At 34.3% G+C, this 17,629-nt stretch overlaps 1 protein-coding gene across 1 annotated transcript; it reads right to left on the bottom strand.

Moving 5' to 3' along the window:
• Positions 1-1,534: 1,534 nt before the first annotated feature.
• On the bottom strand, positions 1,535-2,191 carry LOC148769069 (uncharacterized). The gene has a single exon (XM_088820212.1). It carries the CDS (start codon positions 2,189-2,191, stop codon positions 1,535-1,537), a length of 657 nt encoding a protein of 218 aa, XP_088676338.1.
• Positions 2,192-17,629: the final 15,438 nt, after the last annotated feature.

Below are 17,629 nucleotides of genomic sequence, written 5' to 3'. Positions count from 1 at the left end.
GAATCGGAAGATCGGGTTAATAATTAGAACTTTGGTAGAAGAGCCTATGTGGTATTAACATAGGAATATAGTTAATCTCTTAGGTAGTCATTATTGAGAGTTGTGCTTAATGCTGTGTTCTAGAATTAATTGCATAGGAATATAGTAATTGAATCTAGAGTATTTGTTAAGTGTATATTTTTACACTTTATCGTATATTTTTATTTGAGCTTTTGGTGTGTTTTAACGATAATTGGTGCTTAAAAAGTTGATTTATTGTATTTTAGGTACAAATTGAAGAATTGGAAAAGTACGGGGTCAAAACTGCAATTTTTGTGAAAATATGGGTCAAAAGTGAAAATATCAAAATTCTGAAGATTTAAAGCTCGGACCCCCATCCCAGTTTTAGTGCAAATCATGGGACCCCCGTCCGAGACTCCGAAGTTGCGCAGTAAAGGACTTTTAATTGCACAAGGAAACTGCCTTCTTCCCCAAGTTCTTCACCCTATATAAGACCAACCCAAGCACACAATTGGGGATCTTTTGGACGCAAATTCAAGAGCAAAGAAGATCAACGAAGATTCAAGCATAGTTTTTCTTATTTAATTTATTTATTTTATTTTATTTATCATAAGAATTACGAGTAGCTAAGTCTTTATTTCTAGGATTTTATTTGGAACCCTATGTGGGATTTATGAACCCAATTCTATAATTTTATGCAAGTTTTAATTCCGGATTATTTCTTCTACTTGTTTTATTAAGTTCATGAAACTGGCCACTTTATGCGCTTTTATGTTATTGTTAATCGCATGAATCGGAAGATCGGGTTAATAATTAGAACTGTGGTAGAAGAGCTTTTGTGGTATTAACATAGGAATATAGTTAATCTCTTAGGTAGCCATTATTGAGATTTGTGCTTAATGCTGTGTTCTAGAATTAATTGCATAGGAATATAGTAATTGAATCTAGAGTATTAGAATCGTAATACACGCGGAAGCGGGTTATGATTATTTTAGCATCTCAGGTTAATAATCCGGGTTAATTGCTTGCATAATTGAAGGAATTGGGGGAATAATAATCACATAGGGGGAAGAATAAAATCCTAGGCTCGTTTTATCTGATTAAATCTTCGTTTTAATTGCTTTCTTGTTTTGTCGTTTTAATTGCTTTAGTTTAATTTAGTTTATTAATCATCTTTCGACTGTGTAGGGTGGGCTTGATAATAATTGGTAGAATTTAGCGTCTAGGGTTAGATAATTAAATATTCCCTGTGGGTTCGATATCCGGACTTAATTTTCCACTATATTACTTGTACGATACGTGCACTTGCGTGTAGGTTTTCGCCCAACACACTAGGCATAAGCTCGCCAAAAGCATCTGAACCTCGAAGTGGAGAGCATTGGCCGCCGCTTGTACCGCCACCTCCCTGGTTGTGCAACGGTTGTAGAGGATTGCGGTTGCTTTGATTGTTTGCTGGACTTGCTGCTCTTAGCCATGTGCCATATGGGAAGTTTTCTCCTGGATCAATGAAACCCTTCTCATATCGTTCAGGGCATCAGTTTTCAGCATGGCCAATGACACCACAGAGAATGCAAAAATTGGGCAATCGCTCGTAAGAGAAAGTAGTCCAAGTTTTCGACCCGTTTTGATTGTGGATGTTCAACCCCCGCTTCAAACGCTTAGTGACATCAATCTTGAGCACAACCCTTAGATATTGACCAACTTCCATATGTTTGTCCTTTAAAATCTCCACGAACTCACCCCCTCTACCACATATTTGGGTTACGACTAGCTCAGACCTCATCAAGAAAGGGAGATCGTGAATACGTACAACAATTCGCATATAGCGGATTTCTATCGTATGTGGATCTTCATCCACTACCAGCTCGTGGAAGAGCAACACATTCTTATCTAACAACCATGGACAGCCCGTAAGAGCTTGGAGATAATCCAACCGATGACTAAACTGAATAACAAACCGATTTTGGCTCAGCAGTTTAAATTCACATCCTTTGACCGGCTGAATTATCCGAATCACGTTTGCTTTGATAGAGTGGCCCGAAATCTCCCTATGAGATACAACACGTCCAACCAACTGAAAACCCGTATCCACAACGCGAACTTCTGGAAAAAGTGTCGCAATAGTAATACCCTCTTCTTCCTCCACAGTGAGGGAAAGACCCTTCGCTAAATTTTCAGCAAGTCTATCCATTCCGGTAAATGAGATAGATGAGATGTCAGAGCGAGATCGGTGCAGGCCGATGGAGCGTCAACACTACCCGGACTGAAAAGAGAGAAGAAAAGCAATATAATATAGGTTATGATAACGAGAGAGATGAATGGAAAGAAATAAAAACGAAAGGAAAAAAAGAAAGATAAGAAAGTAGTGGCGGTGCAAAAGAGGCCGACAAACCCTAAGAAAGCCCTACCACAAAACAAACCCTACAAAAAAACACCACACACACAACACGTAACAATCAAATAAGAGACTAAGGAATACAATCATAATTTCCGACTATTAAGAGAAGCAAGCAAACATCCGAAGGAAACCCTGATATTGGAATTGAGAAACAATCTACTAAAAAGGTACCGCCTTTCATGAAGAGAGAAGACCGCCTCTCATGAAGACATAAATTAAGCTAATTATTATATATATACAAATCTTGTAAACGTATCAAGCATTTTCTTGATAATTGAGCAGTAATAGAATCGTAGTAACCCTTCAAATTTCATCATTTTCAAGAGCCTTAGGTCCCTTTAATTATTGGGTAAATGAGTGATACCTCCTAGTTTTGAAAATATATATGAGGAGGTCCAATATATTTTTCTTCCCTAGTTAAAAATCCAAATCTTGATCTTACTTAGGGAGACCCCCTGGACAACATGAAGTACCTATTTTACCCTTTCACTATATGAAACAAGTACAAACCCTAGCCTCCCATGTCATTTCAAACCACAACCACCCACACTCTTGCTCTTTCTCTCTCTAGATATTTCTCCTGATGCTTTGTTCTTCTTCCAGATTCATTTATTTCCCTTTATTCAGCTCCTTCTCTCTCTCTCTCTCTCGCTATTCAACCTTTCCTTACCGTCGATCCGCCTTGGAGCATCCGCCACGGACTCTGACGTTTCTCCTCTGTCGCCGTTGCACCACTCCAGGCGTTTCTCCTCTATCGCCGCTAAATCCTCTGTTCTAGGGCTGGTTTTGTATTTCAACGATAAAGAAAGCCACTAAGAAAGCTTTTGAAGAGATGCATCTGTGCAAAATGATAAAGAAAGCTTTTAAATTATTTGTTCAACGATATGTATGATTTTCATTTTTATTTGTGTTCTCGGGTGTTTCTTGTCTTGACGATGGATGGAAGTGGAATGGTTTCTAGATTTGGGTGGTACAATTTTTCACGAATTTAATTGTGAAGTTTTTTGTTGAACAATGTTATTTTGTGTGTGTGTGTGTGTGTGTGTTATGGTTTTACAATGTTTTGATATTACAGTGCGGTTTTGCTGCTGACTGTGAATTAAACCTGTAAATATTAGGTGTAGAAACTTATGTTAAAAGTTAAATTTGCTACGAAGTTTACTATATAAGTGCAGTGATATGTAGTCACATGTAGTCACGTTTAGTAATATTTAACTGCAGTCATATCTAGTCACATTTAATAACATATGGACTTGTAGTACATTGTAGTCATTTGTACTCGACTCTGATTCTTCGACTCAACTGATATGTTGTTTTAATTGGCTAGAATTTTTAATCAGTTTCGTCTTTGATCGAGTTGTTTGTTTGTGTGTGTGTGTGTGGGTGTGTGCATTTTCTAGTTTGTTACATAATGTTCTAATTTGGAAATTTTTCCTGCCATTTGAATGACATGATTGTCGTAATTAAATGAAATTTTGTATGCTTGGTGAATCTTTTTGGTCCATTTTATGACTTATCCCTTGAAATTTATGATTTATGATTTTGACTATATAGTAACTGTTGGCACCAAATTTCCGTTTGTGAAGATTGAAGAAATCCGCCATACGTGGAAATTAAAGTTTGGCAAAGATTTGTTTTCCATGTTTATTTTGGAATTAATTAGAGTCCTATTCTTGTAATATTTTTATTAGGACTTAGATTTGTTTCCATGTATTATATTCTAGTTAGGTATCTTTTGTACTTATCTAGAATAGAAGTAGAAATCGACTAGGATTCTATTACCTAGTTAATCGGTTTCTTAGGGCCCAAGTTAGGTTTAGGGTGGTGGATTTCGTGCCTATATAAGGCCCTCAACCTCATATGAGTCCCATGGAGCTTTAATAAGAAAAATCCCAGCATAAAGGCTTTGAAGGGTGCAGCCCGTGCTGCAGCCCTGTCTGCACGACAGGTGTGGCAACATAACAGGTTTCTTCTACCAGGCCATAAAGAAGATCGGCGTTTCGGGAGAAGTGCTTAAAAGATCTCGGGAGAGGTCGATCCGCCGTTTGAAGGAACTTCAACATTGGAGGAAGTCCAAGAGTGCGGAGGAGGAATTGCTTTGATTATCAACAAGTTCGAGTCGTGTGCAAGAACGGCGTATCACATAAAGAGGGAGTCTTTAGTGTTTTATTAAGTCCTATTAATGTACACATAAATCTGAACTAGTTTTGCAAGTCCTCGTGGATGTAGGGTACATTTGTATCCGAACCACATTAAATTGTTGTGTTCTTTATTCTGCTTTTCGTAGATTTATTACTGTGACAACACAACAATTCTGTTACGTCACCTAATGTCGTAACATGTAGTCTGTCTCAACAGATGAGTGGACTTTGATAGGCATTCAAATTCAACAATTGGTATCAGAGCGGGTCACTAGATATACTTAGTGTCCGATTTTGGGTTTTGATTTGTTTGCTTTGCTTATTGGATGACGTGTGTTCACAAGGAAGGTTGAGACGGAAGTCTGTCACGGCATTCACCCAATTCCGCTGCGTTGTAACGTGCCCCGTGATGGGACACTCTGATAGAAGACCAAGACGGGTGAAGAAAAGTGGCATCTCTGTTGCAGGGGGAGTAAATCTCATCTGCAGGGGGAGTTCGTGTTAAACATGGATCCTAACCAATCTATGCCAAAGGGGAAGATTGTTGGCACCAAATTTCCGTTTGTGAAGATTGAAGAAATCCGCCATACGTGGAAATTAAAGATTGGCAAAGATTTGTTTTCCATGTTTATTTTGGAATTAATTAGAGTCCTATTCTTGTAATATTTTTATTAGGACTTAGATTTGTTTCCATGTATTATATTCTAGTTAGGTATCTTTTGTACTTATCTAGAATAGAAGTAGAAATCGACTAGGATTCTATTACCTAGTTAATCGGTTTCTTAGGGCCCAAGTTAGGTTTAGGGTGGTGGATTTCGTGCCTATATAAGGCCCTCAACCTCATATGAGTCCCATGGAGCTTTAATAAGAAAAATCCCAGCATAAAGGCTTTGAAGGGTGCAGCCCGTGCTGCAGCCCTGTCTGCACGACAGGTGTGGCAACATAACAGGTTTCTTCTACCAGGCCATAAAGAAGATCGGCGTTTCGGGAGAAGTGCTTAAAAGATCTCGGGAGAGGTCGATCCGCCGTTTGAAGGAAGTTCAACATTGGAGGAAGTCCAAGAGTGCGGAGGAGGAATTGCTTTGATTATCAACAAGTTCGAGTCGTGTGCAAGAACGGCGTATCACATAAAGAGGGAGTCTTTAGTGTTTTATAAAGTCCTATTAATGTACACATAAATCTGAACTAGTTTTGCAAGTCCTCGTGGATGTAGGGTACATTTGTATCCGAACCACATTAAATTGTTGTGTTTATTATTCTGCTTTTCGTAGATTTATTACTGTGACAACACAACAATTCTGTTACGTCACCTAATGTCGTAACATGTAGTCTGTCTCAACAGATGAGTGGACTTTGATAGGCATTCAAATTCAACAGTAACATATATTATCATGTAGTCATGTATGAGGTATGTGGGGAGTATATGCTGGTGATGTGTATGCATATCAGTAGGTGATAGTCTGTGTGTGTGTGTGTGTGTGTGTGTGTGTGTGTGTGTGTGTGTGTGTGTGTGTGTGTGTGTGTGTGTGTGTTCAAATTTGAAGCAAAATTCGTTGTTTCTTTAACTATTTTTCTTCTTCGCAGGTCTTGGTCTTTGAACTACTATGTAGGAAGTTTTTGCGGGGTGGACTTTGTGTTCGTCGTTCAAAACAAGTCATTCTCGTGTGCTCGACGTCAATCGCCGCCTTGAATTACCCGTCCAAATCGAATAGACTCGATGATGCCAAAAACATGATGGATGAAGGTTTGTTTGTTTTAAATTCGTTTTAAATATCTTTCTACTTTCGTTTGATGAAATTGTTTCTAAATTATTGTTTTAGTTTATTCTGTTTCTTTGGTTGAGGGAGGGCTTAAATCAGATCTACATTTTTTTATAAACAAAAAATGAGATCTACTATGTTTTTTAAGATCTGTGAATAATTAATATTAAAATATTTTTCTTTGGATTAATTTGATTTTTTATTTTGTTTGATTCTTATGTTTTTCATTTTTGTTATAAATGATATGTCTTTTATTTTTTGTATTTATTTGAAGATGATCCGAGATGCCTCAAGTGTGAGAGTTTTGTTTGTCAGTAGTAGAAACTTAATCAGTAGTTGTTACTTAGAAGGGTGATTTGGGTCAGGTGAATATGCAGTTATATGTAGTCATATACAGTCATATATGTAGTCATGTATAGTCTTCGATACATAAAACTATACGTGACTATAGAACTTGTGGTATACTATAGTCATTTGTAGTATAGTACAGTAAATTTTATCAGGAAAAAAAACAAAAAATCATGTTTTTTTTGTATTTTTCATGTAATCTAAATCGCATGTTCCATTTTGCTCTTTTAACTTGAATTTTTTTGTCACAAGTTTTGCTTTGTATAACATTATGAGATGCAAAGAATAAGACGCAGAGAGGTGCCATGTGAAGTTGCATTCATGCTACAGTACTCCAGACTGATGCCACTTATGTAACTATAGATAATTGTTGATAACTATGGTCATGTGTAGTAACATATAGTTATATGTATGCTATGTGTTTTTTAATGTATAGTAATGCGTGTTCATGTTTTGAAGATTATATGCACGTGATTGTGTTTTTTTGTTTTTTTGGGTTAGTTGATTATCAAGATTGAAATTGTGAATTTTGTTGTTGGTGTAGATTAATTTTGGGGTAAAAAGACATTACATGATTACATAAAACTAACTATACGTGACTGTGGTATACTATAGTTAAGATTAGTACACTATAGTCATGTATAGTCAATTCCAATACAGTAAATTCTTCAAAAAAAAAATTAAAAAAAATATATATATAAAAAAATTAAAAAATTAAAAATTAAAAAAAATACAGAAATGGGTATGCATAAAAAATAATAATAAAATAAACATTTATATTTTTTTATTTAAAAAAATCTATAAAAATGATAAATACAGGCCCAAGAATGCTAAATGCAGTTGGGCATTATGCTGAATGCAGGGGCGAAAATACTGATTGCAGTTGAGCGAAAGTTGAACTTAAGGGCACAACAGTACTTTTGCTTCTCCAGGGGTTATCTCAAAGGAAAAATTTTAGGGGTGAACCTATCCCTATATATTTTCCATATGAGGGTGTATATCCAATGGACCGTTAATTATTATGTAACTCACGACATTTTCGTAATCTTTCTTGTGCTATATGTAAAGTACATGTAACGTGTTATGCACACAAGAGGAATCGAATTCTTATTTCTCTCTATATTGCTCCATAAGATTTCTTTTCTTCTTTGCATTGTTGTTTTCTATTAGTTTTATAGCATGTTATCAACACGAGTTCGCTCTACTTTAAATTTCCTTTTCTACCTAATAGAAAGAAACTTGATGGAAAGTTACGACTAGGGCTGTGCGTTGGTTGGTTTGGTTAAAAACCAGCCATAAAACCAACCCAACCCATCCAACCAACTTTGGTAAATATTGAAAACCGTTATCGACCCAACTTACATGGGTTGGGTGATGGTTGAAAACCAATTTAATGGGTTGGTTCGTGGTTTGGTTGATGGGTCATCCAACTAAATATTTTTTAATTTTTTTTAATATTTTATTACTTGTTACAACGTTGTATCTTTTATAAATTAAACGCGACTAGTTCAATAATATTCAAATAAAAGATTCAAAACATTACGGACATATATATTACAATTAAACATAAATAGTTCAACAAATAATAATCGTCCAAATATTTAGACTATATGTCTTAAAATTAAAATAGTTCAAATTTGATAATTAGGTTAGATTTATTGCTTTTAGGATTTTGGTCAATATTAAACAATTTAATAAATGTGATATAAAATAGAAATTTGAAATTAAAAATATTAAATATTTTAATTAAAATTAATAAATAATAAATTAATGAATAAAGTTGGTTGGCCGATATTAACCAACTAACCAACTTTTTAGCATATTAGAAACCATTATCGAACCAACTATACATGGGTTGGTTGAGATTATCGACCCAACTTAAATGGGTCAGTTGATGGTTGATTAACCATCACAAATTGTGGGTCGAAAATGGGTTGGTTGGTGGTTAAAACCGATCCACGCACAGCCCTAGTTACGACAGTACTTTCATCTAGTAAATCAATCATTTTTTTTTTGAAAATGCATTTCGATATTACTCTAAGTTAATTAAACAATCGAAAAAAAAATCCCATTCCATCCTACTTTGGTAAATCCCAATCTCATTATAGAAATCAAAAGAGGTATCAATATTTGGTAAATCATGTGGGACTAGCTCAGTAATCTTTGGATGGTTTTACATGAATTGTATTTCTGATAGAAGATTTGGTATTCGAAATTGCATTTCTAATTGAAATTTTTTTGTAGTGATTATAGGCACCTTTGATGTTACATGGGTATTTCTATAAATTCTATTATTAGATTAGGTAAGAACACTTAATTAAAAAATACTTATTTAAAAAAGGGGAAATCCTACTTTTTTATTTTGTAAAATATCCGGCCATCAACACTTATTTGCAACTAAGGAAAATTCTCTCATATATACTAAAACTACTCCCAACTCTTTGAAACTCTAATTTAGCACAATTTCATCATTTAAACCACAATTTAGCCCCAATTTTACTAATTAACCAATTTTGACCGTCACCGTTGGCCTCCAACGTTGCCTTCTTTTTTTTTCTGATTTTTTTTCCTTGCGATGACTTTATTTTTTCCTCGCTTTTTGACCGCCACAAAATAATATTACTGCTAATATGATAATATTATTGTGTTAACAGTAATCTTATTGTTTTGAATTGCAATATTACTGTCTCAAACAATAATATTGTTGTTAACACATGATATTATTTTCTTGACATGCAACATTACTGTCTCAGATAATAATATTGTTGTTAACACAATAATATTATTGTGTTAATACTAATATTATTGTCTTAGCCTGCAATATTAATATCTCGGACAATAATGTCTTTTGTTTGGAATGTTGAGAGCTTCGTTGATTCGAGGTACCATTTGGATGCAAATTGAGGGTCGCACCGACAGTTGTCAAATCTATAGTGGCTATTATAACTTGTTAATTTAGAAGAATATGTAGTAGAGCTATTTAGTTTGAAGAAAGCAATATTGTGCTCTTGCTTCTTGATTGATAAGTAAATAGTGACTTTTGGCTTGAGTTTATGTAATATTTGTTTGGCCAAATTACTGCCATCCCCTAAGGTATGGCCAATTATAAAAAGAAAAAAAACTATCTTGTTTGGGTAATTACAGTCAACCCCTCCTTTAAATATTTTTACATAAAATTTATGTAATTCAGTTATTTACCGTACCAAATCGTATATTCAGTTCGGTAAACGGTATAAAATGCTGGAGTACTGAAATTTCGGTTTAGGTTTACCTATTTAACATCCCTAAATTTACCTCTGGAGGGGTATTTTCGTAAGATAATACATAGTTAAGGGGTGGTTGTAATTAGCCAAACAGGAGGGGGGTTTTCGTAATTTGACCATAACTGAGGGGTTGGCCGTAATTTGCCCAATTTGTTTCTAGTGTTGACTGTTGATAAAGCTTGCTGCTGTAATTTTTTAATATATTTGTCTCATTATAATAAAATTATATCTCCTTGAAAAATTGTCACCTACTGTTATGGTCTGAAATAGTGCTATAGTTAGGGATAGTTTCATTACATGAAGTGCTGCCGGTGAAGACTCTCTTCAGATTCAAATCAGTCTGCAAGTCATGGTACGCCACCATCTCCGAAGACCAGAAATTCGCCGGAGTTCATCTCCGGCAATCCCGAAACATGAGTTCCTGCAAACAAGACGTATTTTTCTGGCTTGAAAAACAAGGCCCGAATTTCTGGTCAATAGTCTCCCACCAGCATCAATTTCTACCGAAGAAGATCGAGTCTCAATTGGATCCAACCGTGTTGTGCTATTCCGACGGCTTAGCTCTTCGGCGCTACCGCGGAATCGACACCGAGATTTACGTGCTCTGTAATCTATCCACCGGGTCCCGCGTAAAGTTCGCCTGCCCTTTTCCAATACACCATCACCCTCACCAAACGGTTTACGGGATTTTCTACGACCCGTTGATCAACGATTACAAGGTCGTCGTTATCGATAATAACAAGCGCTACGCGGTTTATCAATGTAGAACCGAATCTTGGAGTGCGTTGCAAGAAACCAACTTTTCGTGGGGCCCGCTAATCACGGGCAAAGGCGTGTCGCTCAATGGCGATTTATATTTTATTCTCAAAACCCTAGAAAATTAAAGAAGAAGAAGAAAGTCGAGGTAGGATTAAAATAGTTGGATTCGACTTGAGTCTCGAAAGTTTCATCCATTTGCCGGAGCTAAATTACACGACGAAGCCGGATTTTTTCATGTTCCTGACTTGTTTGGAAGGTTGTATGTATTTGTGCATCAACCTGGTGATTAAAGTTGTTGGCGGGAAACATGAAGAAAAATCTTGGCGGGAGTTTGAGGGTTTCCCGCAACTTTCTACGTGACGGAATGATGATACTATCAATTGATACGAAAATACAATGATTCTAAAGTTTGAAAATACCTTCTCCTACGAACAAAATCTTGAAATTACCAATATCATTTTAAGAACATAATTTTAGGATTCTCTTGTGAGAACCTTATCATAAGAACCTTATCGTACCCACATGTCCCACCCATCTTCTCGGCGCCTTTGACCCTACACTTGGGACACGTGTACTTTTTTTGTCTTTTTATAAAATACCTTCAGGTTAAACCAAGTCGGGGAATAAATAATAATTAATTAGATATAACACGTGTCAGCAGAGGCCCACCAAATGTTTATCACCGAGTGTAAAGTTGAAAGAACCCATCTCCTCCATCCTCCTTCAAATCCCCCAGCCATCGTGGTCTTTAATCAAACACAGCTTTCAAAATCAATTATAATATTCCACAATTAAGTTATTAATTAATTAATTAAGGGTTAGTGGATCACTAATCAAAAGTATATAATTATTATATTTATAAATTATTTAATTGAAATATTTCTAAAAATTAATTTTTATAATCTAAAAAATATATAAACTGGTTGGATATGCAGCAGGTCAGGGTGCATATTATTAGAAGTGGTGAAGGATAAATATTGAAGAAGAAGAGAGAATCAGAATATCGTAATTTTATTAATGGAAAGTCTGAGCTACTACTCAACGTTAACTATTATTATTATTATTATTATATATATATATATATATATATATATATATATATATATATATATATATATATATATATATATATATATATATATATATATATATATATATATATATGGATAATTTTGTAGACTCCCCTCATTTCCAAATTATATAGAACTAATTACTAAGTGGATTACACTCTAGGTGAAACCCCCTTATTTCGAAAATATTTTGACATACCCCCTGGGCCACTCTAAAGTTCCTATAATACCCTTTTAAAATCAGTTTTAAACCCTAGTCACCCTAGCCACTTATATTTCGGTCTCTCTCTTCTTCTCCCAAATTCAAAATCCCGCCTCCACAGACCTCCTACCGGCGAAATAGCTTCCCGGAGTCATAACTCTCTCTTCGGTGGTCGGAATTCGATGGTTTAACTACCGTTGGATTCCTCTCGTCGAGCTCTTCTTTTGGTGGTGATTTCATTCAGTTTGTAGCGCAGATTTGTTTCTGCAATTTTTTTCTCATTCGACGAAGGTGGTCTTGCCGGAGGTGTATTTTGTGTTCCACCATTTGAAATTTGACGGGCTACCCACCGTTGGATTCCTCTCGTCGAGATCTATATTTTGATGGTAATTTCGTTGTTTTTGTGTTCTCAGATTTATTTCTATATTTTTTTGCATTTGTGGGCGCGCGGAATCGTGTGTGGTTATTAGCGGCGCCTACGGTTTTGGTAGGAGGCGAGGGGGTGAAGAGTCACTGTCTGTTTGAATTAAAATATGTAGCATTTCCCAGCAATAACCCCTCTCTCTCTATCTCTCGATCTCTTAGTGTTTGTTGATTTTTGAGTGTTTTGATTTTTCTTCCAATTTGTTGATTTGCACTAAAGTAATTTTTTTTGTTTTGATTTTGCAATTGCAGCTTAGTGAAAGCCATTGATCCTCTCCTTCAAGGTGTCAAAAATTTGATTGAAGTCACATTTGAAGCAGTGTTCAACAAACTGTATACATTACTATATATTACTATACATATAGTAACATGTAGTTACATATGCATATATTTGTGTATTTTCGATTTGTATTTTATTTGTTCTGAGGTGATTTGTAATAAAAATATTGAATTTTGCAATTTTTTGTTGGGGTTTATGAATTTCATTTGTATAAGCCAGTATTCGTGTGTGTATACAATTATCGACTAAAAATATGGGAAAAAGACGAATATATCTACGAATTACTATAGGTACCATAGTTACATGTAGTTATTTTCAGTACAGTAAACATATTGTTTTGAAAATTAAAAAAATTAAAAAATAAAAAAAAATTATTTTATTTATTTATTTATTTTTTTAAAATAAATATATATATATATATATATATATATATATATATATATATATATATATATATATATATATATATATATATATATAAATTTAACAAACAGGTTTGGGGCATTTTTTTTTGTGTTGTTTAAAATTGTAGTTTTTAAAATGGGGTTGTTTTGGGGGTGTAACCGAATTGGGGTTGAACGCCACCCACCACGGGAGACGCCAGCTCCAACGGCGTCTAGGTAGGAGACGCCACCGATGGTGGCGTCTTCTATTTAAATATTAATATTTTAATATTTTAATATTTTAATATTTTAATATTTTAGTATTTTAATATTTTAATATTTTAATATTTTAAATATTTTTAATATTTTAATATTTTAATATTTTAATATTTTAATTTTTTTAATTTTTTATTACAAAATAAAACATTAATGTTAGTATTAAATTTATTACATTTTATATATTTTATCCATTAGTGTTAAATTAATCATTGCTTATATTTATCTAATCAACACAATAAAATAGTGTACAATCTTAAAAATATGTAGACAAAAACAAAAGGAGTTCTAGAAAATAAAATTGGCACTATAAAATCAGTGCCATATATATATATATATATATATATATATATATATATATATATATATATATATATATATATATATATATATATATATATATATATTTGCTTGTTATTTTATATTTTTTTTTCAAATTACTCAACAAACCAATCATACATGTCTTATAAACATCAATAAACAACACTCTTGATTTTTTTTATTAGGGTATTTGAAGAAATTAACACAAAATAGGTACATATTTCTAAAATTTAATCAAATTATAATAAATCAATCCAAAATATGATCATTAAAGTTACACCACAAAATATAATTTCATACTTCAAACTGCCACTATTAATTGGTCAAATTTTATACCATTTCTTCAGTTCCAGTTAGTAGGGAAAATTACAGTTTATATCCCTAAACTTTACAACTAAAACGATTTATGTCCTCAAACATTTCAATCCTCGAAATATGTCTTCAAACTTGCCACTTTGGATCCCTGTATGTTCTGCCGTTAACGTCGGCAGCTAACATGGATGAAAATAGCACACGTGGCTCACGTGAGGTCTATGTGGCCGTTAAATATGACGTGGAATAATATATTGAATATTAAATGTTGACGTGGCACAAGAATATACTAATTTCCTCTAACTCACTCTCCCAAATCCCAAATCACGTTCCATTCCAATAAACCTTAATTTTCCCACACTTCACAATTTCAGTCACCTCAACCCATTCACAAATTTTCAATCCAATCTGCATTCTTGCTCGAACCCATACTAAATCGAAGTCATTAACCCATAAAAAATCCAAACATTCTCACATTTGAAGAGTTTTTCCCTTCTCAAAGAACAACAGATTCACGTGCAAACACATGCCTGCAATCGAGAGGAAGAAGGTAAACGTGTGATTCTTCGTCTGCTGATGCTTGTGCCCCTTGTGGTCTCGATGAAGCGAGCACAAGGATGGTGAAGATGGCACAGATTCTACCCAACGCAGCAGTTTCAGAACCTGCCCAGAAGGTGTTCGACAAAATGTCTGAACCAATTCTGAAAAAAAAAACATGCAGCACCTGTCAAAGCTGCATATAATTCTTTATTCGCCACGAATAGAGTGCCCAAGAACAGATTCGAGCTCCCTGACTTCCCCAACGAAGTGGAAGAAGACATGATATTTCAGGCCGAAGATGAAAGTGAAATCGAGGAAACATTCGGCATTTGTTTATTGGGCTATTTTGTTGGTAAAACACCAGGAAAAATGGCCATGGATTCACAGACAATTCTGCTATTTTCGAATTTCACCTCAATTGAAGGATTCGAAATAGGGTTTTAGGGATTGAATTTACGGGTTCATTGAGGATATGGAGAATTAGGGATTTTAGAATAGAAATAGGGGAGGAGAATGATGTGTCGCTCCACATCACGTTTCGTCGGCCAAGTAGGCACTGGGTGTTGTACAACTCGACATTTAATGGCCACATAGACGTCACGTGAGCCACGTATGCTATTTCCGTCGAAGTTAACTGCCGACGTTAAGGGAAGAACATAAAGTGATCAAAAGTGGCAAGTTTGAGGACATATTTCGTGGATTGAAATGTTTGAGGGCATAAATCGTTTTAGCGGTAAAGTTTCGGGACATAAACTGTAATTTTCCCCAGTTAGTACATTCTATTGAATTTTATAAAAAAAAAAAAGTTTAATTAATTGGAAAACCAAAATACAAAAAGGGAGAAGATTGTACACTATTTTATTGTGTGAGTAAATAAATATATGCAATGATTAATTTAACACTAATGGATAAAATATATAAAATATAATAAATTTAATACTAACATTAATGTTTTATTTTGTAAAAAAAAATTAAAAATCATAAAATATTAATATACGTATTTAAAATATTAAAATATTAAAATATTAAACTATTAAATATTAAAATATTAATATTTAAAGAGAAGACGCCACCACCGGTGGCGTCTCCTACCGAGACACCGTTGGAGCTGGCGTCTCCTGTCGGTGCCGCCGTCGGCGGTGGCGCCTCCTGCCGGTGCCGTGGTGGTGGGTGGCGTTCAACCCCAATTCGGTTACACCCCCAAAACAACCCCATTTTAAAAACAACAATCTAAAACAACACTAAAAAAAATTGCCTCAAACAGGTTTGTTATTTAAAAAAAAAAAAAAAAGTAGAAGAAAATAATAATAAATAAATCAGCGAAAATGATAAATGCAGGACCAGAAATGCTGAATGCAGTTGGTCGGTAGTATTGTACTTTCTCTTCTCTAGGGGGTATGTCAAAGGATGATTTGAGCTTGGATTTATCCGTACTTTATTTGGTTTATCCGTACTTTATTTGGTTTATTCGCAGTTTATTTGGTGGTTAGGGGTATGTAAAATAACCCATATATCTATAAAAACTAACAAACTAATATTTATATTTACAGAGCATTATATCTAATGCAGAGATAAATTGTACACGCGTTTATAAGTTGTTCAAAACAAAACTTTTGTTCTATATCATAAAGTGATACACGCTTTGATTGAGTAAAACTCCCATTTCAGCTATATATTTTCTTTACGTAAATAACATTTTGCCCCCCTGAATTATAGATTATTGTTTTCTCTAAACCAATTTTTTTTTTACAAGTTTTCCATTAACTCGATAATTTATTGCGTTGTAACTAATTTTTTTATGTCGTGTTTGGAGATTTATATGACCGTACCCCCAACTTTAAACTCTGATTCGCAAGAAAACAATTCTGTAAATACAAACAAATAAAATTTTGATGAGGACCCCCAAAAGTCAATGGATGAATTCGAGGGTGAAAAATTGAAGTGAGCAAGGCATGAATTAGGGGTATTGTGGGATTGAGAGATATCTTTATAAGTGTGTATGAAAGCATGAACCTGGAGACAATCAAGAAGATGATCGAATTGAGTTCTTTAAAAAAATAAAATTGCATCCTTAAGAAACGAATTGAGTCTTTTTTGCAAAACTATGTGATGTTTATTAATTTAAATTATATGATACGGCGAAATTGTAAGAATAAAGTAAAATTGTGGTTAAATCCAAAGTAGAGGTAATAAACAGGGTTGGGCAACATGGTCACGTGCCCCACGCGTGTTTTTTTCCATCCAAGTTAACACCCAAAACTAACGGCAGACCAAAAATGATTAAAAATGATTTGTTGAAGGACTAAAATCGTGCCAAAAATAATATAGAGACTAAAATAATTTTTGGTGTATAATATAGGGACCAAAAATGTAATTATCCCTTATTTTGCACGTTTCGTTCTAAATGATTTTCTTACAGCTTTTTCTATTAACTCACTAATTTATTGCAATAGTGACTAAATTTCCTATGTCGTGGTTGGAAATTTTTATGACCATTTGAAGAGACAAAGTCTTATTGTTTTTTTTCTTTTTTTTTTTTTTTTTTTTTGAGAAATAGTAACTTTGATTATAGAATATCTCTGCCAAAGAAACATGTAAATTATGACCTTCGTTACAGTCCATGGCCAAATCTTTTGTCCAGTGATGAGCTAATAGATTACGAGAACGCGTAACAAAATTAAAAACACAATAATGAAACGATTTTGCAATATTTAGACAATCTTCCAATAGAGCACCGAAAGACGAAACATCACATTCTTGAGCACGAAAAGCACTTATGATTGGGGACAGTCGCGCGCCTTCAATTATAATTGTCCTCAAAGAAGGATTAATTTAAAACCGCTACCCGATTTGGTAATGTTGTGGACACCGACCGTTTAATAAACAGCCTACCGCCTCCTCCATATTTAAGTCACGGATCCGTTCAATTCCATTTCCAATCCTTCGCCCAAGTCCCGCCCTAAGGTAAGGAATAACTTTAGAAATACTCCTCCAAGTTGCTGATGGTCTAGAACCAATATTTGCCGATAAAATGTGACCTTGGGGGAAAATTTTCGCTTTTATTATTCGAGAGAGAAGAAGATTGGGACAGGTAATTAAGATTCGCCACGCTTGCTTTGTAAGCAAAGCCATATTAAAAAAATTCCATGTCTC

This window comes from Erythranthe guttata, chromosome 7 (genome assembly GCF_056151865.1).
Source record: "Erythranthe guttata isolate IM_541 chromosome 7, IM_541, whole genome shotgun sequence".
Lineage (NCBI taxonomy): Eukaryota > Viridiplantae > Streptophyta > Magnoliopsida > Lamiales > Phrymaceae > Erythranthe > Erythranthe guttata.
Note: the sequence above shows the minus strand (reverse complement) of the source record. Positions and strands in the feature narration are given on the sequence as shown.